The 26,343-nt window shown below is 55.2% G+C and overlaps 11 protein-coding genes across 11 annotated transcripts; 6 read left to right on the top strand and 5 right to left on the bottom strand.

Moving 5' to 3' along the window:
- Positions 1-522: 522 nt before the first annotated feature.
- On the top strand, positions 523-5,552 carry KRP23_9010 (FYVE, RhoGEF and PH domain-containing protein 6; the record flags this gene model as incomplete). Its single annotated transcript, XM_067894519.1, has 6 exons — positions 523-2,551; positions 3,515-4,198; positions 4,270-4,396; positions 4,463-4,943; positions 5,033-5,262; positions 5,408-5,552. 6 exons carry the CDS (start codon positions 523-525, stop codon positions 5,550-5,552), a joined length of 3,696 nt encoding a protein of 1,231 aa, XP_067743949.1.
- Positions 5,553-6,477: 925 nt separating this feature from the next.
- Positions 6,478-8,370, top strand: KRP23_9009 (uncharacterized protein; the record flags this gene model as incomplete). Its single annotated transcript, XM_067894518.1, has 1 exon — positions 6,478-8,370. One exon carries the CDS (start codon positions 6,478-6,480, stop codon positions 8,368-8,370), a length of 1,893 nt encoding a protein of 630 aa, XP_067743948.1.
- A 234-nt stretch (positions 8,371-8,604) lies between these two features.
- Positions 8,605-9,243, top strand: KRP23_9008 (Pre-rRNA-processing protein TSR2; the record flags this gene model as incomplete). Its single annotated transcript, XM_067894517.1, has 1 exon — positions 8,605-9,243. One exon carries the CDS (start codon positions 8,605-8,607, stop codon positions 9,241-9,243), a length of 639 nt encoding a protein of 212 aa, XP_067743947.1.
- Positions 9,244-9,333: 90 nt separating this feature from the next.
- On the bottom strand, positions 9,334-11,978 carry KRP23_9007 (X-ray repair cross-complementing protein 5; the record flags this gene model as incomplete). The annotated part of the gene is made up of 6 exons (XM_067894516.1): positions 9,334-10,965; positions 11,034-11,160; positions 11,231-11,549; positions 11,612-11,663; positions 11,750-11,908; positions 11,964-11,978. The coding sequence occupies 6 exons, from the start codon at positions 11,976-11,978 to the stop codon at positions 9,334-9,336; spliced, it is 2,304 nt and encodes a 767-aa protein (XP_067743946.1).
- Positions 11,979-12,094: 116 nt separating this feature from the next.
- On the top strand, positions 12,095-13,563 carry KRP23_9006 (DnaJ-like protein subfamily C member 8; the record flags this gene model as incomplete). The annotated part of the gene is made up of 4 exons (XM_067894515.1): positions 12,095-12,817; positions 12,877-12,937; positions 13,006-13,421; positions 13,507-13,563. The coding sequence occupies 4 exons, from the start codon at positions 12,095-12,097 to the stop codon at positions 13,561-13,563; spliced, it is 1,257 nt and encodes a 418-aa protein (XP_067743945.1).
- Positions 13,564-13,615: 52 nt separating this feature from the next.
- Positions 13,616-15,035, bottom strand: KRP23_9005 (uncharacterized protein; the record flags this gene model as incomplete). Its single annotated transcript, XM_067894513.1, has 4 exons — positions 13,616-13,829; positions 13,889-14,382; positions 14,455-14,830; positions 15,022-15,035. 4 exons carry the CDS (start codon positions 15,033-15,035, stop codon positions 13,616-13,618), a joined length of 1,098 nt encoding a protein of 365 aa, XP_067743944.1.
- Positions 15,036-15,138: 103 nt separating this feature from the next.
- Positions 15,139-16,875, top strand: KRP23_9004 (2',5'-phosphodiesterase 12; the record flags this gene model as incomplete). The annotated part of the gene is made up of 1 exon (XM_067894512.1): positions 15,139-16,875. The coding sequence occupies one exon, from the start codon at positions 15,139-15,141 to the stop codon at positions 16,873-16,875; it is 1,737 nt and encodes a 578-aa protein (XP_067743943.1).
- Positions 16,876-17,090: 215 nt separating this feature from the next.
- KRP23_9003 (uncharacterized protein) lies at positions 17,091-20,336 on the top strand (the record flags this gene model as incomplete). The annotated part of the gene is made up of 2 exons (XM_067894511.1): positions 17,091-17,676; positions 18,640-20,336. 2 exons carry the CDS (start codon positions 17,091-17,093, stop codon positions 20,334-20,336), a joined length of 2,283 nt encoding a protein of 760 aa, XP_067743942.1.
- Positions 20,337-20,463: 127 nt separating this feature from the next.
- Positions 20,464-20,859, bottom strand: KRP23_9002 (uncharacterized protein; the record flags this gene model as incomplete). Its single annotated transcript, XM_067894510.1, has 1 exon — positions 20,464-20,859. The coding sequence occupies one exon, from the start codon at positions 20,857-20,859 to the stop codon at positions 20,464-20,466; it is 396 nt and encodes a 131-aa protein (XP_067743941.1).
- A 486-nt stretch (positions 20,860-21,345) lies between these two features.
- KRP23_9001 (uncharacterized protein) lies at positions 21,346-21,834 on the bottom strand (the record flags this gene model as incomplete). The annotated part of the gene is made up of 1 exon (XM_067894509.1): positions 21,346-21,834. One exon carries the CDS (start codon positions 21,832-21,834, stop codon positions 21,346-21,348), a length of 489 nt encoding a protein of 162 aa, XP_067743940.1.
- Positions 21,835-23,641: 1,807 nt separating this feature from the next.
- KRP23_9000 (uncharacterized protein) lies at positions 23,642-24,871 on the bottom strand (the record flags this gene model as incomplete). Its single annotated transcript, XM_067894508.1, has 1 exon — positions 23,642-24,871. One exon carries the CDS (start codon positions 24,869-24,871, stop codon positions 23,642-23,644), a length of 1,230 nt encoding a protein of 409 aa, XP_067743939.1.
- Positions 24,872-26,343: the final 1,472 nt, after the last annotated feature.

The following is a 26,343-nucleotide window of genomic DNA, read 5'->3' as shown; positions in this document are numbered from 1 at the left end:
CCGAAGTGCCGAGGCGCAGCATTGGACAGCCCCGACGCGCTCTCACCGCAGGTTCAGCCGCACCGCCATCGCAAGCGATCTTTTGGGTTGGCGAGGAAGGTCTCAGGGTGAAGCCGCCATCATGCGGCAATTGAACAAGTTGCAGTAATAGTCAGCACCGAGCCAGTAGTCGGCGCACCACCGAGCCAAAACGCGTCTTCTCTCCTGAGCTGGTTGCACTTCATGTAGTGCGTACGTCGCCCCTCTTCGTCGACGTACTCGCTTCAACTTCACACAAAACGAATACCCTCCTGTAAGAGCTCGTGACGGCTTGACACCTTGCATGATAATTTACGTTATTTGCACTTTAAAACCCTATACCCGGCCAAACAGAAGGCCTTCCATCGGCGAAAACGATCTGGCCCCAATTTTCTGCGGAATTGCCGGAAGAAACGTCTGCCGAGCTATCGCAGTGTTCAGCCAGGGGCTCGCCGCTGCGCCGGCCGGCGCGGACAGGCGCCTTCATTCTCAAGTTTCACGGCCATGAGCAGCCCGCAGCCGCAAGCCGCCGCCCCGCGCACCGCGGCGCAGCGCAGACGGCACGTGGACGCGCGGCCCTCGACGCACAAGAAGCTGGCGCTGCGCCCGGGCATTGTGCTATTCGACCCGAAGGCTCTGGAGGGCGGCGCGGACTGGCAGCCGTCGCTGACGGTGGAGTTGCTGCCGGACAACCAGGACGAAGAGGAGGACGATGAAGAGGGCGAAGAGGAGGACAACCAGGAGGGCAATGATGTGGACCCGGACTCACCCGCGGCCAAGCAGGTGCGGCTACGTGCGCGCGTCATCGACGAGATCTGCGAGACAGAGAAGAGCTACGTGAGCGACATCCGCACGCTGCTGGACCACTACATCGTGGCGCTGGAGGACAACGCGCACCCCATCATGGAGGACGCGCAGATCGCCGTCTTCTTCAACAACCTGCGCCACCTCGTCATGCTCAACTCGAAGCTGCTCACGGATCTGCTAGACATCGTGGAGAGACGCGCGGCAGCCGAGGCGCTGAAGCGGAAGACTCGACGCAAACGCAAAAGCGTCAAGAGTCCAGTAGCAGTCGCCGTGCAGTGCGAAGCAGAAGGCGTCGGAGCGGTTTTCTGCCGCTATGCGCCGCTGTTCAAGCTTTACGGAGGGTACGCCAAGGATTACGAGGAAGTGGCGGCGCTGCTGCAGAATTTCGGGCGTGACACCCGCTTGGGGTTCACCAAGTTCTTGGAAACGTGTCAGAAACGCAGTGGCTCGCCCAAACCGTTCGAGAGCTTGCTAATCATGCCAATTCAGCGCATCCCGCGCTACAAGTTGCTGCTGGAGCGGTTGTGCGAGTTGACTTCGCCCGAACACCCTGACGCAGCTTTTCTAACAGAGGCGGTGAACCGCGTACGCGCCGCGGCGTCGCTGATCAACGAAACCGTGCGCCGCCAGGAAAATCTCGAGACAGTTCTGCAGGCTCAGCAAAAGTTTGCGGGCCAGCTTTCGCTGTTTACAGCGGACCGAAGGCTACTGAAGTCCGGGAGGCTCACTAAAATGTCGACGAAGCGCCAGGAGGACGTCATGCTTCATCTTTTCAACGACATTTTGCTGTATAGCGGCGTGCTGATCACCGGCGGATATCGTGTGCGACGAATTGTACACTTGCACTCGAAGGCTGTGGGTGTCAAGACGGAGTTACCCGCCGCGATCAGCGCTCTTTTCGAGCAGCAATCGCGACGCCGCGTACGTAAGGACTGCGGTTTCGTCGTGACTAGTCGAGAGAAAACGTTCATCTTGTTTACTGAGACCCCGGAGGCGCAGCGCGAGTGGGTTGACGCTATTGCAAGTGCTGCACAAGAAGCTCAGAAGAAGAAGCAGACTGGGCTCAAGGATGCTCTTGATGGCGACTGTAACGACCTCGAGTTGTGTGAGGGTCCGGCTGACGCTGCAGCACTTTGGGTTCCTGATGAAATTGCAGGCGTGTGCACAATTTGCAAGGCGTCATTCCGTGCCTACTACCGAAGACGACATCATTGCCGTCGCTGTGGAGCTGTGGTATGCGATACTTGCTCTTCGGGACGTGCACCACTGTTTGTTGGAGAGTCATCACGTGCTGAGCGCGTGTGCAGTCCTTGCTTTAAGATTCTTGACTTGGTGCGTCAAATTGCTACGCATTGGCTATCGCGGGTGGTCGAATTTCGTGGTGTTCTCCGTCGTCGTCGCTTCAATAAGTGGACTGAGCACTACTACGAGCTTCGTGCAGGAGTGCTTAAACAGTTTACGCTGGAGACGTCGCCGAATAGTGCCACGCCGGTTGCTCAAAACGGCAATGGTGCAGGACTTCCTAGCTCGGGAAGTGGCAGCTCTGTTGTTGTCGGAGAACCTCCAGGAGCAGGTGCTGGAAACACACTGCGGTGCTGCACCGATGAACTTACACTTGCCGGCGCCATTGTCATTCACCGCTCAGACAGCCGCGCACACAAGAATCGCTTCTGTTTTCAGATTTCGACTTCTGAATACGACGAGACTGACTCCAAAAGCCACCCAGGTAACAATGGACCTAATCAGCACAAGACAAGCCCCATTGGCAGGCGCTCGAGTCAACCTTCAGTTCGGCCGAACATCATGAAAAAGCTCTCGCCACTAAAGCAAGCTGTCACCCGCTTCGGAGATGCTGTATCCCGTCGACGAGAGCCTGAAAGTCCTGCCCCCTCTTGTGACAGTGCCGTTCTAGCACCTTCACCCCTTCCGCTGCACTCTGCACCAGACTCATCTCCAACCTCATCGCTTCTATCATCATCTTCGTCTGTGACGGCTGCAATGCACGAAAGCGAGTGGATCTTGTGTGCTTCAACCATTCAAGAAGAGGTGGCTTGGCGTGTTGCAATCCAAAGTTCAGCGGATAAAGCATTGCATCGCATGCGGCGTTCGCGGGTCACGGATTTTCCTGGTTCTCTCGCACAAAGCGGCATTTTAAGTTTGAGTATGACTTTGCCTTCGAGCAACTTGCGGGCCTCCTTGTCAGTGATTTCTGGCCCGAGCTTTATTGGAGCTGCTGGAAGGCGACGCATGTCGTCCCTCGACCGTGGAAGAGCGACAGACACCGAGCTGTCGATGGAATTTGCCCATGCTGCAGGAGAGGATCGCGATGCGTATTTGTTGGAACGTCGCCGCCGCCAAATTCTGAAAGAGATTATTCGGTCTGAGGAGAGCTACGTCCAAGCATTGGGTGAGTGCATTCGACTATTCGTGCAGCCATTGCTGCTGCGGCAACTTGAAGGACGGCAGATGTACCGACGCCGCCAGAACAAACGCAGGGGGTCCTTACGCCCAGTTCTTGGTGGGCCTTTGACTGCTTCTAGTCGACATGGAGTTGCACCCCCAACCCGGGGCCATCGTCGAGCAGGGAGCAGCGGTAGCATCGGTATCACTCGAGCTGGTGGCAGTAGCAGCAGCTTGCACAGTATGCTGACGGCATCTTACAGCGTAGCTGCTGCTGCTGCAAATACAGCGTCTTCGCTATCGAATACGTCGACGCCAACACCTAAGATGCTGATCATGGACGCTGATCTGTCCATCTTTTTTAGCAGCGTGGATCAAATTTATACGCTCAACCAGCAACTCTTGGACCATTTGTCGCGCCATCTCGAAGAAACCAGTGCGGCAGCATCGCTACCGTCGACCGCTGAAGATAGCCAAGCGGATGCCGTCGAATTTCCTGGCGTACGAGTGCACCGCGCTGGTGCCATCTTCCACGCATACGCCCCGCTGATGCAGCTCTATACATCTTACGCTAGTCGGCACAGCGCAGCGTTAAACGCATTGGACTCGCCACAGTTCGCTGGATTTCTTCGCGAGCTGCCTCCTGAGGCCGATGTGACTCGGCTGAGGCGCTACCTCAACATGCCAGTGGAGCGGATTCCGCGCTATAAAATGCTTTTTCAGGAGCTGTTAGGATCAACACCGTCCGAGCATGTGGACTTCGTGCCATTGCAGGCAGCCATTCGCAGCGTGGATCGTGTCGCGAGTAAAATTGAGGAGATCAGTGAGAGGCGCGAGAATGCGCGCGCTGTGGCAACAGTGAGTGCCAAAGTCGGGATTGATCTCACAAGTCGGCATTTCGTGCGTGACGGAATGCTGCGCAAAGTGTGTCGAAGTAAGGTGCAGACGTACTACTTCGTGCTGCTGGAAGACGGTAAGTGAGCCCCATGCATGGGTCTTGGAGATGAGCTTTCTAACGATGTGCTGCATGTGGATCGGTTTCAGCTATGGTGTACGGACGCCATGGTGGCCTGCACAAAAAGTTCCGCATGATTGATCTGTGGGAGTGCAAGGTGGCGGACGATACGGAGTCGATGCCGGGTGTCATTACGACTGTCGGGAATTCGAACAAGTGAGTCGTATCCGGTTTGTGAAGTTCAATTGAGTTGCTAACGCTTGCTGCTTGACGAAACTGTAGCGCTTTTTGTTTCTACTCCCCGCTCAAGTCGTTCATCTTGCTGGCCGAGTCAGAGGGAGATAAAGTAGCGTGGACAACCAGCATTCGCGATTACATTGGCAGGAATCTTCGAGGCCAGACGCACCCACGGCGCGGGAGCGCTCGCTCGGAGCTGCTGGTGGACAATGACGACGACTCCTCCAGCGGCTATGAGCTTGAAGGAGGCTTCGTTATTAAGAATGGGTGGCTGAACGTCTGTGGTGGCGCAGTGGCGACTGCAAGTGGGCCTAACGGAAGCAGCATCTCAAGCCCCAGCCCGAAGTCTAGCTCCAGCGTTGGCAAGAAGCCTCGACGACTGTGGATCACGCTGACGCTGCAAACGATCACGCTAGGCTCCACCTTCAAGACCGCTCAGCCTGAGGAGACGATCCCCATTGAGCTGTGCGAGGTGGCTCCTCTCGAGTACGAGAAGAGCTTCAGGATGCAGTTTTTGCACGACACGGTAAGTCGTTCACTTCGACATGCTCTCGCGACAATCGCGGAGCGACTCATTTTGCTCACTCGCTTTGCTCTCTTGCAACACCACCACAGAAGACGCGGGTGCAGACGACGTATGTGTTCGAGGCGCTGTCTCTGGCGGAGAGGGACGAATGGGTTCGAGCGCTGACTCATTGTATCTCGGGGGGAAACGAGCTGGACTTACGTCGCCGCAGCCTCAAGACGGCGACGCTGGCCCCGATCTTCATGTTCGACAAGGTCTCGAACGTCTGCACCATCTGCACGCACAGCTTCGCGGTGTATCGACCGCGCCACCACTGCAGGTACGGATACAAATGAGCTCGTCAGTGGCTTCCGGCCACTGATTCCTGCTGCCTTGCATTTGCCACATGGGAGGTCGTGGCTTCGCGGTGGCATCGCTAACTCGTATGTTGCTGTGGAAAAATGACTGGCTTGTGCGCTGGACAGATTGTGCGGGTCGCTCGTCTGCGGGAATTGCTCGAAGCGGCGGTGGACGTTATCGTACAGCTCGAGCAAGAAGGCGTCGCGCGTCTGCGATAGCTGCGCCGAATCGACTATGAGCATCACGCGCTCGTTCGCCGTCGAGGTGTAAAGGCAACTTCACCGCGCAATCCGATATCTTTGCAAAACCGCATCTTCAGAAACGGCGGTTGTCGCTGCGTTTGTATGAGTAGAACCTGTATAATAAAGTCGGAACCTGTACCAGTTTATTACGAAGGGTCACGTCAACGACTAAGCCGAATGGACCGGACGTCTCGGGGTGACAGCAACTTGTCTAACGGTTGCACCAGCTCTACATGTATTAAGCCTGTACTGCTGAATTGGAAGGTGCAGCCCTGAACGCGGCGGCGGACTGTCCTGCTGTGAGGACAGCCTGCTGCTTATAGGCGAGCCCGAGCCCCACGCAAAAGCGTCTTATCAAATAACACGGTAGCGGTGCTGGTGCGACGACATCAGCCGGGCGAGCCACGTCGGAAGGAAGCAATCCAGCGACCAAACGTGGCGACGGCTTCACCGAGGCGCATCTGCCTGATTTCCGGTCCATTTAGCGGAGCTGGTCGTGGCTGGCATCGAAATTTTAGAGCACCGTGCAGAGCACTGCCGGCTATTGCGCTGAGCGTCCACCGCAATCAATTACGCCGAGCATCAGCAGACCGAACGCAGGAAGGGAGGAGTGGCTCCGCTCTCTGGTCGCCAAGCAGACAGCTCTTGCGCCACTTTGCAAGAGACAACGTCGCTGCACCGGTCGCCCTGTTGCAAACGTCGACGGGCGTGCGATTGGCTGTACCGGAGGCTCTCCCGCGCGCGGATTGGACGAAAAGAGCCCTTTACGCCAACAATCGTTTTTTTAGAAGCCAGTCGCGTTTGCCGCCTTCGGGTCATTCTCCATACTGCGCGGCTTGGTGCTCCTATCCGCCGTGAGGTCGCGGGAAGAAGCTCCTCGCCTTACGAACACAGTAACTTATATTGGGCCATAGACCTCTCTACCCACTGCGCCTTCGGTCGTAGTACGCCTCATGCCGCTTTTCTCCCGGTCCTCGGAGCGGAAGCCCAAGACCAAGTCGCACCGTTTCTCGCTGCGCAAGCACCACCGCCACCTCTCGGACGCCAGCGACGACGTGTCCGCCAGCCTCAGCAGCAGCCACAGCAGCCACTCGGACCGGAAGGCGCCGCCGCGCCGCCAGACGCAGCCCGTGAGCCGCGAGCCCGAGCAGACGATCGTTGTGCCGCCCTCGACCAACGCGGTACTCAACACCAAGGCCCCTCCGTCCGCGCTCTCGTCGTCCGCGCGGTCCTCGGCCTCGACGCTCCGCAGCACCAGCCCCACGCTGCACGAGAACCTGTCGGGCGGGGAGAACGACACAGAAATCTCCGAGATCTCGGAGGAGTCCGAGACCAGAGACTCGGTCAACTCGCCGCCCCCGAGTATGCGCAACAGTCGCCACAGCGGACAAAATTCTTCGCGCAGCGCCCGCAATAGCCTGGCCGAGTACCGTCAGCTCCAATGCTCCATGTCGTACAAGAATCGCGTCAACAGCGACGCGTACCGAGGCACCAGCACCACGTCCAGCTCCAGCGACTTGAGGATGAGCGAGCGCATGAGCGACATGCGGACGTCCCTCGTGGACGGATTCCGCTTCACCAACACGTCAGTCCGCTCGTCGGACGGCCACAGTCTTTTGAATGCTCGCATCTCCGAGTCGTCCACGGCCATTACACCAGCAGGCCCCGCGGCGTCAGTGGATCTATCTGTTCCTTCCCCGACAAACCGGATTTCAGAGCTCTCGACCTCGTCTGGCTCGGCCAGAATGACGGAGGCCAACGTGGCAGCCCTACAGACACGCCGCGCGTTCCAGCAAATGGTCTTGGCCATGGAGGACGAGGATTCAGGTGACGAATACGAGTCGGACAGCGACGCATGGCACACGAGCAGCTCTCATAGCAGCACTGGTGTAGTACGACTCGGCGCGGACGAGTACAGGAAGTTCCAGTTCCGTCTTCGTCAACTCGAGGAAGTCACAGCGGAGCAGGCCAGGAAACAGGCAGACATGGAGCAGACGATCGAGCAGGAAGTGCAGAATCGAACGCAGAAGGTCGTGGAGGCCATGGAGAAGCAGATCGGCATGTACAAACAGGCGAAGGAGCTCGAGTGCGAGCGCGAAGTGCAGCGACGAGTGTCGGAGCACTTGGAGAACCCCAGGATGAGTCGCAGCGCTAGCCGAGCTAGTATGACGTCGGGCAGATCTTCGGCCTATGGCTTGCACACGAGCAGCAGCGTCGGCAGCTTCCGGGAAAGCTACAATATTTCTAGCAGCATCAAGGAGGAGGGCTCGCTGGAGAAGCTGCTTCACCCTCGACGATCGCGAAAGCGCCTTGAACAAATGAAGGAGCGCGAGGAGGCGCAGAAACGCGAGATGGAGCAGTTCCGGGAGTTCATTCGTACCACCGAGATGCGTGTCACCCAGACGCAGGGCTTGGATGTCGTCATGTCGGCGACACAACTGGAAAAGGCCAAGAACTGCCTGGAAGACCTGGCAGACCCGTTGCTACCGGAGTCGCTAGTGCAGTCGTCACCTACTGACCTCATCGAACTCATCTGTGTGCTGCGCAAGAACGGACGCGAGCAGGAGAAGCAGATTGAGGAGGCCAAGGGCCTCGTTACCGCCGCGATCGAAGCGCGCGAAGATGCCGAGGCCACGGCCCGCGAGGCTGTGGAGCTCACGCTCATGCTGGACGCTAGGTTAGACCGCGCGGTGCACGACGAGCAGAAGTTGGTGTGGCAGGCGCGCAAGCTCTCGGCAGCGGACGAGTTCCGACACGCGCGCGAGTCGAGAGAGACCCGCGGAATCAGTGCGGGGTCGTCCGACTGGCAGTTCGGCACGCCGGCGTCGTCGTCGCTGCTTGAATAACTGGCATGTTGATCTTAGTGTTCGTGCGTCGTAAGCGTCGGAGGCTCCTCGAGAGCTACACTAGCAGCCAGGCCAGTGTACTATAATCCATCCATATAAAAAGTTCCGAAGTCTCATAACTTGTCGGCAACTTCAGTTTTGACTCGCTCCGCTGTGATTGGTCGAAAAGTCGATCGCAGTAAGCAATGGCCGCAATCCATTCACTTGGAAACTACCAGTAGCGAGAGTAGCAATATGAGCACGACGGAGAGCATCATGCTGGCGGTGGCCCACGAGCACTCGAAGCAGTTCGAGGCCGGCACCATCAAGTCTCCGTGGGACTACTTCGAGTACAGCGTGAAGCTGGCGCTGGCTCGCTGGACGGCGCTGCGTATGGCCGTGGAGGGCGAATGGGGCGGCGGCGACACCCGACGCAAGTACGAGATCCTGCTGGAGGAGATCCTCAACGTCTTCAAGTACAACAAGGCGGTGTACGCGGACGCCATGTCCGACAACATCGGCGGCTACGTGGAGACGGAGTTCGGACTCATCTGCGAGGACGGCAGCGTTGAGGAGGTGGCGCAGCTGCTCACGGTGCTGGCAGACGAGTGCAAGAACGCGCGGTACGACCGCGTCAAGGCCATGCACGACCAGATCCGCTCGCTCTTCCCCATCGACCTGAAGGCTGCCAAATTGAAGACGCAGGACGATGGCGTCGGACTGGCCGAAGGCAGCGCGGAGGCTCTGGGAGCCATCGCAGAGGAGACCGGAACGCAGGAACCAGACGAGCCTCTGGTGGATGAAGACGGGTTCACGATGGTGCGCCGTTCCGCCAGGCGAAAGGCGCTCACCAAGTTCTACGACCCGTCGGCCGAGTTCCCTGGAGCGGCATAAACTGGCGTTGCAGCTGTGCCATAGAATCAAGTTTTGTTTTGCAACACAACCTCATGCTGTTAGTGACGCTCACTACGTATTCTCTTGACTCTACTCGAAGTCAGCGAACATGTCGTCGTCCTCCTCCATCGCCTCGACCTGGGACGACAGCGAAGCAGCGGCCAGATTGACGTCCACTTCTTCCTCTCCGTACAGGAACGCGCGCGCTTCTGCCGGTGAAACGTCGAGACTGGGATCCTCCGCGGAGCTCAGCAAGGAGATGTCGGCACCCTTGACAGCCTTCCACGCCTCCGAATCTTCTGTCAACGTTGTCTTCAACTTGGTCAGGAACTCGTTGAATTGAGCAGAGTACTGGATTTCGCTGCTTCGCTTACGGAAATGAGCTAGACACTGCAGTGCTTTAGGGAAGAATTCTGACCCGCTCTGGCTGAGGAACTTTTCAGTTTGCGTCTCCATACCAGTGACAGCCACCGTGAGCTGCTGGCGACGACTCGCTTTCGCCTGGGAAGACTCGACCAATGCCTCAAAGTCGGCGATGGGGTTCATCGAGCCCACACTGGTCACGTCGCCGCCATCCAGGAGCTCGTCCAAATCAAGCTCCAAATCGGAGCCTGCATCTCCTCCTGCGGCATCGTCATGCTCCTCCTTGAGATCTTCCTCTTTCACAGAGACACTAGGGACATCGCTCCAGAATGCTTTCTTCTTGCGGTCCTTGGCTTTTTTCACCGCTTCCTTCAGCTGGAAAGCGTCGCCAAAACTCTCGATGAGAGTCGAGATTTTTTCTTGCCTCGATGGGTCCATCTTCAAGCTAGATTCCATGTCCGCCGGAAGCGGAGGGACCCTGACAGACTCGTCTAGTGCCCGTGAGGACACCGCATGAAAGAAGCGACGGATCACTGGGTTGAAGCACGCACCCACTTCATCGGCCTTGTCGTCACGGATGCTCAGACTATCCACCAGCTTGTCTGCTAGCGATTGCTGCTCCTCGGAAGGAGCATATTTGCTGGTCTTCAAAGGAGCAAACTCGTAGTTCCGCACATCTTCCTCGTACGGCAACTGTTGCGACCACATTGCGTAGTAGTTTTCACCGTGTGAAGACGGTGCGTGGGGAATCAGCGCCACAATCTTGGGCGCAGCGTTCTTCCGTGACACGAAGCGAGCGATTATGACCTGATCAAGCTCTACCATTGCATCAATTAGCGCAGCGAAACACTGTGCTGCATGCGGCTTTCCTGGCTCAGCAATGAAGATATCGGTACCAGCCACAAACTTGGCATGATTGATCTGTGTCTTATCCAAGAAGCCCAGCGCCTTCAGCGATTTTTCCGTCAGAAACTTGAGAAATTCCACATCTGCCGAGGCGAAGGGGACCTTCTCCGCGCCGTAGCGATAAGCTTTCACCTGCTGGTCTGGAGGGACTTCCTCGTCAATATTTTGCGGCGAAGTGTAGCGTCGGTCGAGCTTTACTTTGCCTGCAGTCTCCTTTTCGTACGAGCTTTGCGACTCTTTTGAAAGCGTTGGCAACGTCGCTGTTTTGGTCTTCAGGTAGCAATACACAGGGATTTTCAACACGTCTCCAAACTCCAGAGGACCACGAAACTTCGTCGTCAAGGCTACCGTTTTCTTCATACCCTGCGCAAGCAGCTGCATCCGCTTGGCTACCGAGCACACCTCACCACCCACTTCGTTCGCGATGGATACGAGCATTTTCTCGTTCTCGGCCTGCCATATCACAAAATCGTTGGTGAGCTAGATGAAAAATAAAGCATGATCTCACCGCAGAAGCCTACCTTGATACGTTCCATGTCGCTTGGTTCTGTTGTTGGAACTTCAGCCTTAACGACTGCCTCTGGCATCTCTTCATCTCCGCCCTGGTTCTGCTGAGGCTTGGATGTCGTATTCTGGAAATCCAGGCCGCTGCGTCAGCAACAAGATACAAAATATCAGCGACCGCCACCTCAAACTAACGTAATTTAGCAGTACTGACATCACTTGCAGCTTGACCTCCATGTTCTGGATCATTGCAACAATGGACTCCAAGTCTCCAGCATCCGCGATCTTGGCCGCCGCGTCCGTGATCACCATCAGCCGTTTGTCGTACTTCTTGCCGTCCGTCCGGCGGAACAGCAAGTCTAGCGCTACGATCATTCCGTCCAGGATATCCACCTTGGTCTGCTCCGGCTTGGAGGGCTTCAACTCCCGCAGCCTCTTGACCATGTGCAACGTCGGCGCGTCGATGGAGTTCACCACCTGCACGTTGCGATACTCGTCCGAGCCCTGCTCCTCGTTCAGCTGGTTGTCCGTGTCTACGGCAACCACACAATGTTAATAGTTATTCACAAATTATAATATTTTACACACCGCAGACCTTCTGAGCCGTACGCGATGATGCCCACTTCGTCCTTGGGCTTGAAGAAAAGCTGCCACATCAGAAGCAGTAAATAATTAGCACACTTTCAACACTATACATTTAATTGGTCCACTTCCGTTATACTGTATTTCTAACCTTTTGCTGCACGACGCTCTCGACGGCAGCGAGGGCCGCGGCAAAGCGCGTGTGCTGCAGGTCGTCAGTTGCGTCCTGTCGGCTTCTGTCGGTAGCTACGCGTTCGCGCAGCGGCACGCGCATGGAGGCGCCCACGTCCAGCAGAACCACCACAGCTTCCTGTACACACACAATCAGACACAACAACAGCCAGGCACAAACCTGCAGCACGCACCTTGGAGCGCGACATCGTTCAGATTGCTGGATGAGTCACTTTGGGTATCCGAGTGAAGTGCAACCCTTCGTAATATGATACACGAACTTAACAGATTACCAAGGGTTTACACTTTTTACATCATCGACGAAATGGAGGAGTGGGCGGCGCAGGCCGAGGGCTTCAAGGCGGAAGGCAACCGGCTATTGGCCGCCAAGCAGCCCGCCGAGGCCGTGGAGATGTACACGCGCGCCCTGGAGCTGGACCCGGAGAACGCCGTGTATTTGAGCAACCGGTCGGCGGCCTATTTGGCGCTGGGAGACGCGCGCGGCAAGGCGCTGAAAGACGCCGAGAAGTGCATCGAGCTCCGGCCTGACTGGTGGAAAGGGTACAGCCGCAAGGGCGCGGCCCAGCATGCACTGCAGCGCTACGACGCGGCGCGGGCGACGTACAACGAGGGACTCAAGCTGGAGCCGGATAATGGGTCGCTGCTGCAGGCGTCGGAAGACGCGTACGCTGCTGGCCAGGCGCACTCCAAGAAACTGCGCGAGCAGGAGCGACTGCGGGCAGAGATGGAGCAAAGAGAGGCAGCTAATAGAGAGGAGCAGCGACCCAAGGAGGAGAAGAAGGACGAGCCTAAGGAGGAGGACGCGCTGCTGGCGGAGTTTATGTCGGAAGTACAGGAGCTGGAGGAGAACGCCAACTGCATCAAGAAGGAGGAGAAGGAGAAGCCGCCGGTAGATTTCGGCTCGTCGGACGCACAGGTCGAGAGGCTGCTGCAGCCGCACTTTAATTGGGTCAATTTGAACCCGTTCAGAGTGTTGATGCTGGAGGTGGACGCGACGGAGGAGGACATGAAGCAGCATTATCGCAAGGTACGAAGGTGGTTTGTTGCAGATTGTGAGCATGCGAATGACGTTCATGAATGATGTAGATTTCGACGATGGTGCATCCGGACAAGTGCCGCAACCCCAAGGCTCGCGAGGCTTTTGAAGGTGCAGTGCTGATTCTGGATGAATCAATTAGTTTGTACTGACTGAATATAATTTTGCTAAACGAACAGAGGTGAACAAGGCGTACAACCTCATCACGCAGGAAGACCGGCGTAAGGTCTGCATCCGTACGATTGAAAACGCCACTCAGCAGGTTGAGAAGGAGCGTCACCAGAAGATCAAGAAGGGAATCAGAGAGAGTGAGCTCGGCGACCTGAGTGATGCAGTGGAGAAGGCTGTGATGCGAGCGTTCGCAGAGATCGAGAACCGTCGCCAGAACATTGAAAAGCGCGAAGCTGCTCAGCGACGGCGCGAGGCACAACACGAGGAAAGAGAGCACGAGAAGGTCGTCAACATGTTCAAGCGCGAGCGCTCGTGGGCCGAAACGGATCGCCGGGATCAACGCGTCGGGAACTGGCGGTCGTTCCAAAAGGGAGGGAAGCGCAGGAAGGAGATGGATGCCCAAGGATGGAAAGAAGAAAAGAGGGTGCGTGAATTTTGTCATGCTGTTAGATGCCATCGCATGGTCAGACTACTAACGTAGGCATTTTCTCGTTGTGCTGACTGGGCAGGATGAGAAGAAGTTCGGAGAAGCAGACAATGACGCTTACAAGAAGGGATGGAAATAATTTAGACGCTCACGCAGCACTTCTGTCTTGTACGAATCGTTTCGCCTGTAGTCTAGTATGGATCGATCTCCATCATTTGGTCGTCCTGTGCAGCCATACTTCCATTGCTCGCGGTGGACTGCTGCTGCTGCTGCGGGTAGTTCCCTGTATGCTGGACTTGACTGGGCATGTATTGCTGCTGCCGCTGCTGAATCGCATATTGCTCCTGCATTTGGAGAAGGAAGGCATCCAGGTGACCCACAGCTTGCTGCCGACTCGCCTCAGGACTGCACAACCCAAACAAAACTGTTAGCGACCTACAGCACAGTCAACGAGACAAGCTTACCCATAAATCGAAAGCGTGAGCACGTTCGAAAGCTGCCTCGGTGAAGGCGCTTCTAATGCTGCGTGAGATGGCAGCACAATGTACGTTCCCGTGAACTCCTGGAACTTCTCCATTGTCTGGCCGTCTTCCCCGTGCAGCATAGGCAGCAGCCCCCGTGGAACTTTGTAGTACGTCACCTCAGACAGGTCGATGGTTTTGCTGCGCTTGGTGCCAGCGTGGTCAACCGTCATCCCGTCGTCACCAGCATCATCGTCAGCATCCCCTACATCATTCTCGCTACTCGACAGCGTCTTCTGCACCCTCAAGGACGAGGTACTGTTTGACGGAGTAATGGTTGGCGCAGCAGAAGGTAGCGGTTCCATTGTTGATGGCTGGAAGTTGAACACGCGCTCCATCGCGCGCGGGTTGGGCATGAACTCTTTGCCAACGAAGGTGAAGTCGATGCAGTGAGAGCGCACCCACGTGCTCGTCAGCCGCTTCCCGTGAAACGAACGCTAGACAAAGACACCAGTCAGTCATGAGTACGCTACACAACCAAACACTGCAGAGAGCGCTATAAAGCCCACCTTGTTCGAGACATGGTCGCGGAACATGTCGTTCGTGACGATGAACCCGTCGTACTTGACCGCGTAGTCGATCACATAGAAGTCGTCGTGGGCCTGTGACGGGGTCAAAATCACGTGGTCCTTCTGCACCAACTCATTGAGTAGCGCCCAGTCGTCCGTCTCCATTGCCCCGTTCTCTCTGGGGCCGGCACTGCCTGGCGTGGGTTTCACATTGAGCCAGAAGTTGGGCGCGAACGCCACGCACTTGACGGGGAATCGACCAGCCGCCGGCTGCAGCGAGCGGAAGAACTGGATGGCAGCCGCGAGCTTGGGAATGTGCGCTTTGCCATCCTTTTGACACGCCACGTTGGCTCCATCGATCACTACGACGCACTCTCTGCGTACAATCGACAAGCAGGCAGTTAGCACACCTAGTCGTCAGGAAGAAAGTGCTACCACGCTCTCAAAACTGCACACAGAAGAGTGCCTGAGGACGCAAAGCACGAGCAAGATGTGTGTCTACTACACTGCCGCAACGGTAGCAGCCCCGCATTGCTGTCTGCACAGATATACATGTTCGTCACGTACTCGATCGCCGCCATATTCACTTTTTGTTTGCAATTCGCAATTGACAAACTCTACCCCATGATTGGCTGAAAGAAGCCCTTTTCAACGAATCGAGCAGTGAGTGAGCTCCTCGCAATAATGGCCGACACCAGCGCTGCCCGGGTGGCCCACGTGAGCTTCGCTCCGGGCGCGTCGCACCTCACGTTGCAGCTGCGGCTGCACGACGACCGCAAGACTTTCTGCCGCCTGAGCGACGAGAAATTGGACCGCGTGCGCTACCGTCTGCAGCTTCTGGCGTCCAATGTATCCACCAGTTCCAAGAAGACGAAGAAGAAGAAGAAAAACGGAGCCACCGGCGGCTCAATGCCCTCCGTCAGCGTCAAGTTCCTGGACGCAGAGAACCAGGAGATCAATGCGAAGGCGGTGACGGTGGGCGACGCATTGATGCGCACCAGCACCCTCCAGGTCGGCGCCGAGTGCTTCGTGGTGTTACACAACCAGCCAATCGTGACGGGGCTCCAGGTGCTGGAACCTGTGCTGGTTGGCATCCCAGTGAACCCATTACCAAAGACGCAGTTTTGTACTGCTGACGAGTGCACGTGGCGCTGGTTTCGACTGCAGGACGAGGAGAAGACACTTGTGGGCACGGAGAGACGGTACACTCCTACGCTGGAAGAGCTCAACTGCAGGTTCTACGTGGAATGTCATGCTCCGACCATGAAATCGGAGTTTGCAGAAGATAGTAAAGCGGAGGTGGTGACGAGTCCTGTGATGGCAGGACCTAATCGCGATGTGTTTAAGGAGAGAAGACGCCTGGCCGCCCCGAGTGCCACCGAGAAATACCCAGATGCTGCGGAAGCGTTTCGAGTCATGAGCTACAACGTGCTGTACGATGGCTATGCAACGACGGAGCACGCGCAGAAGAACTTGTTCCCGTACGTCGATGCGAGCGTCATGAAGGAGACGCGTCGCATCCAGCTCATTTCCCAAGAGATCGAAGAGAACAACAGCGATATCGTCTGTCTCCAGGAAATGGGAGAGCATGTGTTCAAGATGTTCTTCAACCCGATGCTGACATCAATCGGTTATCAGGGATTCTACTCTGGTAAGACGGGAACGACGAACGAGGGCTGCGCAATATTCGTCCGAACAGAACGCTTCTTAGTGGTTGAAGAAGATACCCTCAACCTCGCAATGGCTGTCAAGAACTCGACCAACCCAGCAACGCAAAGTATTTTGCAGGACTATCCTGAAATCGCCAAGGGCATTAACCGGATCCCGTCAATTGCTCAGGTGCTCGTCTTGCGATCAAAGTTGGATCCGGCCAGGAATATCATTCTGTCAAATACGCATCTCTTCTACCGAGGAGATGCACATGTAATTCGGTTGCTGCAAGGCGCTGCAGTGGTGGACAACGTGAGCCAACGTAAAGCTGAACCAGGATTTGAAAATGCGGCTGTTGTCATGTGCGGAGACTGGAATGCACACCCCAGAGCAGCGCTGGTTGCCTTTCTCTTGGACGGGCAGATTGATTCGAGCCACAAGCACTGGCAGCTAGCCCCGTCATTCCGCTGGAACCTGTCCCGGGTTGATGAAAAGAGCACCGGAAGCCAAAATGGAGTCTCTACTCAGGTTCGTCCGAATCGCTTCGAGCATGCGCTTCAACTTGTGAGCGCGTGCGGCATCCCGGCGTTCACGAACTATGTTGCAACTTTCGTGGACACCCTGGATTACATCATGGTGGGGTCCAAGGTGTTGCAAGTTCGCGACGTATTCCCATTTTTCACTGAGGAGGAAGTGACTCACGAAGTTGCGCTTCCGTCATCCACATTTCCATCGGATCATATTTCTCTTGTGTGTGATTTGACCTGGTGAAGCACAGCACATAGAGCATCTCACTTCCAAGTTGTGACCCCATTTGATAAAAGAAGCGAGTGATGATTTCAGCAATGCTCCTGGTCTTCGATGTGTCTTGCTTGACTCGGCATCTAAATGAGGGTGAATGAACGCTATGACTGCAGACAGCCGACACCTTCATCGAGGACTGCTATTTTTACGAGTCAAGCGTCTTCATTCTGGAATTCGGGAGCATGGGTACGATGAAGAAGGCTCCGCTGCTGGGATCGTCGGCTTCTGTTGGGGAGACTGGCCGGTCGGTCATCGAGGGTGATCGTAGTCTGCTTAGCCACTATGGTGGTAGCCCCCAAAGGCAGAATGGCACTGTTAATGTTTCAGAGAGGAAGTCGGCTGCTCTTCGTCGAAATCTCGTGGCAAGGGGGTTAGCGAGACAGTATGGTGACCAGAAAGCACGAGAAGACAGCTTCAAGACCCAGATGCCTCGATATCAACGCCAGCAAAGGATTCTAGAAAACTATCAGCGTCACCAGGCACAGCGCGATGCAAACGATGAAAAGAGAGGGAAGGACGCAGAACGACAAGAGGGTCCTGACGACGAAGATGCTTTTAATGAGAATGTGGTCTTGATAGTTCCTAAGCGAACGAATTCTGCGCCGTCTAAGTCAGCAAACCGAGCAACACGCCACATGTCTCCCATTGTGCCGCCAAAAGGTGCGACGAGCTTTTTACGCAACACCAACATGCGTCAGCATCGCGAGAATCAGGATGAACTAGGCCAAGAGAAGGCTGGCGCGAGGGGAACTGGGGAGCCTGACCAAGGTAATATTTCGACCAGCTTTAAGTACTCTCCTCGTGAAGAAGATATATCTCGTGGCCAACTTCGACCAGTACCGCGACCGTCATCAAGCAGGCACCGTCAAATACAAAAGGAACTAAAGGCGAAGGAGTCAGTCCAGAGAAACCTTCCAAATGGGCCCGCACCATGGCTTCCGGTCGCCAATCGGTCGTCACGAATTGTTTTGCGCGAGCTGGGGATTACGAAGGACATTATGATGCGCGAACAACTTGTTTGCCAACTGAAGCAAACGCTACCGGTCATTGACACCCTTGCTCAAGACTCCCTCAGAAGCCAGGACGATCACAAGCAAGCGCTAAGCTCGCTGGAAGCAGTGAAGGCGATGTCTCCATCTCGCATGAAGAAGACGGGTTCGTTGATCGGTCTTACCGTAGCTTCTCCAGCAGATGCGGATCAAGCCCAAAATGCCGTGGCGGAAGCCGAAATGGCAGTAGCCGAGTCTAAAGCTCGACTAGCGGAGCTTACCAAAAGATTGAGGCACCATGTTCATCATGTAGAAATAATAGTCGCCGGCTTGCAGCAAGCCACTCTAAGTATCGTGGAAGGCATTTTGGATTGGCGACAGATGCGACAGCGACGGCGTCAGATGAGCAACTTCCAGCGGTTGTTTCGCTTCCCGTGGCGAAAACAACGGATTTCCAACTATCTTCTGCAAGTGGATGGTGACCTCCGGGATCTGTTCCCTTCTGTGGCACTGGAGTTGCTTCTGGGCCCAAAGGCGAGATACAGTCCGCTGCTTCTGTCACGAGCTGCTCTTCAATTACTTGGAACATCATCAACCGGGAAAACGTTTCTGACGGAAAGCAAAGTCTGTGGAGCACGCAAGAGTTTGCCTGCGTTTCATGAACGGGTTAAAGAATGCTGCATCAACCCAACAGACTTGCAACGACTCCAGGTAATGTTAACCAGCTGTACCAATGATCCAGATAATCTATCTGTGCCTGCCAAGCTGAGTGGCCCACCGCCCGATCATGATCGGTTGCGGTGCTGTCTTGAGGCAATCTACCAGGAAAAGGTTCTTGAGGCGAGCGAAAAAGAGAGATGTGGTGAAGAGGAGCAGCGAGCTCAGACCACTTACGACCCATTTTCAACGATCAAATCCGCAGGTGGTGTTGAAGAAACGCTCACCAACATGATGACTCTGCAATCGCCAACCTCTCACCTGCTTGGCGAGCAACTTCGCATTCGTCAGGAAGACACTACGCGCGCTTCCCCCTTGTCAGTTGTGGCTCAGCCCGATCAGAAAGGAGCACCGACAGAAGTTCTTCGTTTAAACCACGAACGCTTGAGACTGTTCTTGGAGAAGCGAGCAGTTTCGCTCGAGTCAGCGGCCGACTGCGAGATTCGCGACATCCAGCGATGGGGACAGAAAAACAAGTTGCAAGGCAAGGTGGTGGTGCGCAAGAACAACGAGACGCGAGTCCAGAACCACCTAGCGCGGAAGATTCAACGCCAGTACCTCGCGCATCGACAGCGCAACGTGGTGAAAACCAGCTTGGCTGAGCTCGTTCGGAGTGTCCACGTCAGTGTGGTCAACATCCAGCGCGTGTTCCGTGGCCATCGGGCGAAACTCGACTACGCATGTATACGAAATACGTGGCTTGAGCACAACAGGCAAGTCAATGCTGTCCGCACAATTGTCAACGCATTCCGGCGTTGTCGACGACGGCAGCGCCATCGACGCTCGATGACTGTCGAGTCGATCGCACAGGCACAACTCATCGGTATTTTAACACACAAACTGCACGACTCGGGTGATGATCAAGACGCTGCAGATCGATATCGCCGTGTGGGTGAAGAGCGACGTCGTCAGCGTATTGTACTGCTACAGAAACACAAAATGGAGCAGCAAGAGATGGAGCGGAAGCGCGTAGCTGCTGCAGTGCGGATGCAGGCGGTGGTTCGTGCACACTTGGCGCAGGGGCAAGCAAAAATACTCCGGCAGGAAAAGAAGGCACATATGACCGCTGTGAGTGCGATGGCAATTCAGTCGACTATCCGCAAGTTCCTGAACGTTCAGCTGGATAGGCGGCAGCGCTTTCGAAAAGATTTAGAGCGCGTGAACCAGTCGGCAGTGCGGATCCAGTCGATCTACCGCGGGTACAACTCGCGAGCCAGTCTTCTGGGGCAGCTGGATGAACAGACTCGCCAAGCACTCAGCAGAGAATTCACGCTGCATGAAGGAGGCAGCGATGATGACGAAAATGAAGATGACGATGAAGAAGAGGACTCGACTAGTAGTGACGAAGAAGACGAACCACTTCACGAGGACGACCGAGAGAATACTCCAATGGCACACTCGTCGCAGGAACGATTGCCTCCTATCGTCACAGCTCGTTCGCGTCCATCGAGTGGAAGGGGCAACTCGGTTGAGCCGACTGAAAAGTCCGACTTACGAAGTCGAACTCCAACGAATCCGGTGTCGTTGCCTTCGCTGTGGAATCGTGACGGATCTTCCAGTTCGTTGCTGTCGTCGGCATCTTCAACCGGAACTGGAAGACGCACCTCCGTGGGTATGACGCGCATCGAGTTGAAGCTGAAGGAAGCCGAACTTGGAGACAAGTTCGACACACCTGCGTCTCGACGGAATTCCTTCGTGGGGAGTATGCGGCACCTGTTGTGATTGAGTTGGAACCGTGCACAATTGGCTCTGAACAACATCGAAAAGTACACAATTTGCAGTTTTCAAGATCAATGTTCGTTGATTTTATCGGTGTACAACGTAATGGACAAGGCCCTTCCGAGTCTGTTTAGAAGAGAGCGGTGGCTGCAGTGGCCACAATCGCCGACGCGACGAACGTGATCGACTGGAGGCTAACGGCTGCGTTGGACCCAGACCAGTCGCCGACGTTGGGGGAGCTACCGCCAGATCCACTTTCGGAGCCGGAGGCCGACGACGTCATGGCGGCTGCCTCGCTGCCGTCGCTGAGACCCACCGACCAGGACCCGTTCGTCGCTTCGGTTGAGTTGGTGGACTCCGTGCCAGTCACCGCAGCGGTCGAATCGGCAGTATCGGTGGTGGTACCCGTCGCTGTCGTGTCAATGGAAGTGGATGCATCCGCGGCAGCGTCTCTCGCATAGGTGATGCCTGCAAGGCCCTGGGTGGCGATGGTGGCGACGATGAGGAAGGCGGTAAAGAACTTCATCTAGAAAAAGACGATCGGGACTGGGGCGCTTGTGGTAGATGCGAGTACTGGAGAGCAAATGTGCGAATGAAACTCGGGGCCGGACGAGCGACTTGCTGCGAACCAACAACACCCAGGAGCCCGTGAGCGGGTAACGGACTGCGAAATTCTCGGCCGTTTTGCAACGAATATATGCATGAGATACATGAAAACCGTCCGAGAAAAAATAATGAAAACGGAAGCTCCGGCCAACCGTGAATGGTCTGCTGGTAAAGGGGGCGATGGAGAGCACCTGCACTTGAAACGCCAACCCGTTGCTGGTGATGACGGGCTGCGTATGCGTTTTGGATTCCCTGGAATTGGCATGGGGCGAAGATTCGGAGGGGGGGGGGGTTCTTTGGAAAAGTTGAACTAGAAGTGGACGATGATGGCAACACCAACATGTTTGTGTATTTACACTGTTGTTGCTACGGTTGGAAACCAAAAAGAAGCAGAGCTTGGAACAGCTTAGATGAGCGCTGCAGCCGCCATGACAATCGTCGCGGACGTGTAGAGCGCCACCGACTGGATGTTCATAGCCCCCGATTTCGATTCCGAGCCGGTGGAATCGCTGCCTTGGGATTCGGCGCTACCAGCTTCACTGCTGCTGCCCGAGTTGTCTGTGGACACGTCACCTTCGATGCTGAATTCTTCACTGTTGGAGCCGACCGAGGAGGTGGCCACTACGGCATCTACAGAGCCGGAGTCACCTACCTCAACGTCATTCGAGCCGCTAGACTCGGTCTCATTGAAGTTAGTAGCGCTGCCTCTGTCGGAGGCAATCGGCGACTCTGACGAGGTTTTGTTGGCGCTTCCAGAGCCGATCGAAGACGCCGAGGCGGACACCGACGAGGAAGACAAGGCGGACACCGACGAGGACGACGAGGACGACGAAATCTCAGCTGCCGAGGCGGCAGTGATCGCGAGAGCGAACAGGATCGAGGTCAGGACCTTCATATCTTGGTTTCTTGGAGAGCGGTGGTCGGCTAACGGCGCGAGTTGAGAAGTGAGCGATTCCTCTAGCCAGCGCCGGTGTCTTTACGCGCGAGACTCTTCAGCCGGTCGTGGAGGCAGAAACTGCCGACAGACGCAATGCTGATGTTACTCATGAGATGTCTGTAGAGTTCAGCATAGCAGAGCTCCAGAGAATACAAGGAGTTGGGGCTGGCTGATCGATGTATTGTTTGCAAGCGGTCTGACCATCTAGGTGGTGTTGAAACCTTAGAAGGAAGGCCACTCTTGGATGCGAGCTACAGCAAGAATGATCAACGTCGCAGCTCTTGCCGATGTGTACAATGTACTCGAGAGTCGAAGACTGGCACCTCCCGACCCAGCGTCGGAGTGCGAGCAGACGACTCGACAATTGAGGTGTCGCTACCAGAAATGCCACCGTCTAAGGACGGATAGTGGTTGTTGCTGTAGTCGTCTTCGTCGGAACCGCCCTCGCTGCTAAACTTGGCCGTAGCATAATCCTCATCGCTTCGTGTCGTCGTCGCTTGACTCACCGTTAATGCTGGAACTGCTAGATTCAGTGGAACCGGGGAAAGTGTCGCTGCCGCAGAAGCTGAAGAGGTTAAACTTAGCACTACATGTAGACCTGAAGTCACCACCACCAAATCGGAAACCTCTTGGAACGTTCCATCTCGTTAGAGCTCGTGACGTCCGGATAGAAGACCAGCTGAGGCCGTAATATTTGCCGGCGGAAGCGTCAGACACCAACAGCAATAGCGAACACGAGCAAGGATCCAAAGATATTCATCTTGAACGGCTTCTCCAGCTGAAGTGAACGCCTAGAAGCAAATTGAAGAATAATTAAGGCCACCAGAATGGGGACTTTTGAGGAAGGGGGGGGGGGGGGGTTAAGGCTTGCAGTTTTGAACTCTTTCTGTACTTGCTGCTGATATTGCAGCGAAGATATCGCAACTGGTGAATGCTGTTAAATGAGGGCAATAACGAAGACGACGCTAGCTCCAGCGCCAACAAACGTGTTTCACACACGAGAATGAATGCCTGAACTTCTAGATCCAGCATCTGATTGCGAGCTGGAGGTACCATCAGCGATGGAATTTATACTAAATTTACTGGACTTGCTGGAGCTTGTAGCTAGTAGACCTTGAATTCGTTCTTGACATTCGAAGCACCGGTGAAACTGGTTGATTCACCGGCTTCATTGCTTCATGAGTTTGACCACCCTGCACAAATCGGCTTTACCTTAGTACCAGTTGATACATAATACTAGTATGGTGGAGTCCACAATACGGACTCAACCATCAAAGAAATCGCGCTTTCTCGTGGGTTTAGTCATTTCAGCTGGTTAGTTGGGGAAGATCACAAGGACCTTAGGGAACGCGTTACTATCGACCAACGAAGACCTTGGTAAGTTATAATCGGGGAGATTGTGAAATGACAGTCAGATTGCTGGTTGTCGAGGTCGCACGGGTTGAACTGGCATCACTCCAAGGTAGGATCAAGCGTTAAGTTCTTTGGCAATGACGAGACGAACGTCAAGATACCAACACATTAAGTTGCTTTAGACACGCACATATAAAAAAAATGGTGTATTCGTTGTTTTTGCATTTACAGCGTGCAGAACAGAGTGCCATTGTCCAGAACTTGCTTATTTTCTGCCTGCCATTGTGTAGGGAAAAAGTAGAAATGGCCGACTAAGACCAGAGAAGCGATCGAACGGTAAAGCCAAGTGAATTTGTAAAGGAAGTGCAGCACGAACGAAGTTTGCTACCCGCGGGGTTCTTCTAGCAACAGTCTACGCAAGCGTCATCGCTATGGTAACGACGAGCGCCGACACAACGGACGTCCAAAGTCCGCCCTCTCCAATTCGGGGACTAGCACTGCTACTGCCCGAAGCAGAAGCGTTGGAAGAGTCCTGCCCGATGATATTGTCACTCTGCCCCGACTGGCTGTTGGTAGATTGGTAAATGTTAGCACTGCCATCACTTCCTGTAGATCTGCCGTCGGTCCCAGCGGAGGACGAGATGCCGGCACTGTTGGCCGAGCTGGATTCGCCCCGAAGCGAGCTGCTGGTCGAGGAAGTGACCGTGCTTCTCGACGATTCACCCACATTGGAGCTCGTCATGGAAGACATTTGAGATCCCTGCGTCGAGGAGTTTCCGGTGGTCGAGTTCGTTGAGGTGGTGGCGGAGTTCGTGCCTTCAGACGTCGCAGCAGACCCTTGGGTCGAGCCACTGGCCGGGGTCGAAATGGTGGTGGCGGAGGAATTGGTCGTTCCTGTCGACGACGATTCGGTTGCAGTATTGGTGGCGGCGCCAGTACTGCCCAAAGCTGCCGCAGCTGTGGAGGATCCTGTCGTTGTTGTTGCAGCGCCAGAATTTGCTGCAGTTGCCGTGGTGGGATCCGAAGTGGCTATACCGGACACGGTCGTGGCCGCAGCGTCACTCGTAACAGCAGCAGATGTAGAACTCGTCGTCTGGGGATTTGGTGTTGCTGCCGCTGCATCCGTACTAGGAGAGGAGGTCGAAGAACCGGACGTTGTAACCTGAGGACTTGTCAGTGTTGTCCCCTCTGTCTCGGTCGTTGTAGTGGTAGCAGCGTTGGAAACATCCGAAGTTCCCGCATCTGAAGTTGGAGGACTTGTCGCCGCGGTCTCTGTACCAGCAGCAGAGTTGATGGTGGTTGTCTCTGTTGACCCCGAGACAGCCGGTCCTGACGTCGGGACTTGAGGAGTCGAGGTGTCTGAAACAGAGGACGAGATGCCAGTGTTCGTGGACGTTGGTGACCCGTCAGTGGTCGTTGTGGTTGGCGAGGATGAAGTCGTCGTCGAAGTGGAGCTGCCGGTTGTGGTAGATGTTCCTGCAAGGACTGAGGAACCGCTGGTGACAGGCCCGTCGCAATTATCCAGGACAATCACTGTGTTGCCTTGGGTGTCCTCCTCGAAGTGGAAAGTGGAGCATGTTGTCTGGGCAGACGCACTCGAGACCACCACAAGGCTAAATAGCAACGCTGTGAGGACCTTCATGGCTGAGTCGAAAATGGACCGATCGAAGGAGATGAAACAAAGTAAATTGGTGAATGGCGAGAGGAATGAGCTCCTATCTCGGTGGCGAGGAGAGGGCAACCGCTCCGAAGGTTGGTGAAGTCTGCGTCTTTCGTACTTCTAAACACCAGAACTGTGTCGTGCACTTGCGGTGCTCTCTTGAGCAAACGGGTGGAGTATGAAGCAATCCTCAAGTAGTAACCAGCATTTCCTTTCCATTATCTCAGCGTTGCATGCTGCACATGCTGGTAACAAGTGCATTGTTCTAAACTTTTCACGCGGTGTTTTTCCTAGCCATTCCTTGCCAATGTGTGTTCGACTCACGCGACAGGCTATCTCAACTTTACTGAACGCTGTTTATCACAACTGAAAAGCGCGGCGAAAGCCTACTTGGCAATGAGGGGCAACCGACAGAAACTTTCGCGTCGTTCTGAAGAATGACTCGCCCACTCGATGAGCGTGTGACGGATGTAATGCAGATGCCTGTCTGATTCTCAGTCAAAGAAAGCAGCAGTGTAGCGAGATTATCCGCAACCAACCGAGATAGCGAGGCTGCTGCAGTGGAACTGCTCGCGGTTCTTGGTGTCGTAGCGTGCGCCACTGTTACCAGCGTTGCGCAATAGTAAGATCGACTACCATAGGCCGTGCCAAATGCGTTGGAGCTCGATGTTGTGGTCTGAATAGCTACCTGGTTTCGTAACACCCAGGACTTGACTTGAACTAGATTACGTGCCTCAGCACAAACACGGCCAGTGCAAGGCATCATATATGATGATCGAAGCCTTGATCAGACGCCTCGAAGAGAGGACGGTACAGTATCCTAACCCACGGGCGTCGTCGCTTCCAACCTGCAGACCAATCATCTTCGATGTTCCACATCGATTGCACTTTGTGATGTGTCTCCATTGAGGAGGTCTGCGCCTTGATCATAATGATGCAGACTCTTTAGACGCAGCTTCAACGTAACAAGCGTCGGGGTTGTAGGCAAAAGAAAAAAATGCACACTTGTTTGGAAAACGCTCGATCAAAGCTAACGTACATCTACCCACAAGCATATCTTGTCGATTGCCTATAATACCGGGCAATGCCTAGCAAATGTAGTGTCGATACGCTCGCTACATGCACTGGTGCACCAGTGCAAATTATCGATAGCTTGTGCCGACTCGGCACCGCCGACTGCACCGCCTTGAAGTTCCTGTCCCCTTGGCCTTTTTAGTTGAGAAAAAAAGACCGGCAACGGCGCACGACGCCACCACCAGACTGTGGTTGAAGTTAACATGTACTTGAAGGCAGGCAGACCGCTCTACATGAAGCAGAGCTGCCCGACTTGCTTTCGAGTCGGATCAATTGGAGTTGACTACGAGACAGGAATCCGTTTGTGAATTGCAAGCTTCCCGCCGCCTATCGAGTCGTTGCCTCCGCCGACTCCAGTGTACATGTGAACACATGTATCC

The sequence above is a fragment of the Phytophthora ramorum genome, assembly GCF_020800215.1.
Source record: "Phytophthora ramorum isolate Pr-102 chromosome Unknown Phyram_PR-102_s0007, whole genome shotgun sequence".
Classification (NCBI taxonomy): domain Eukaryota; phylum Oomycota; class Peronosporomycetes; order Peronosporales; family Peronosporaceae; genus Phytophthora; species Phytophthora ramorum.
This window is presented reverse-complemented; position numbering and strand designations above follow the sequence as displayed.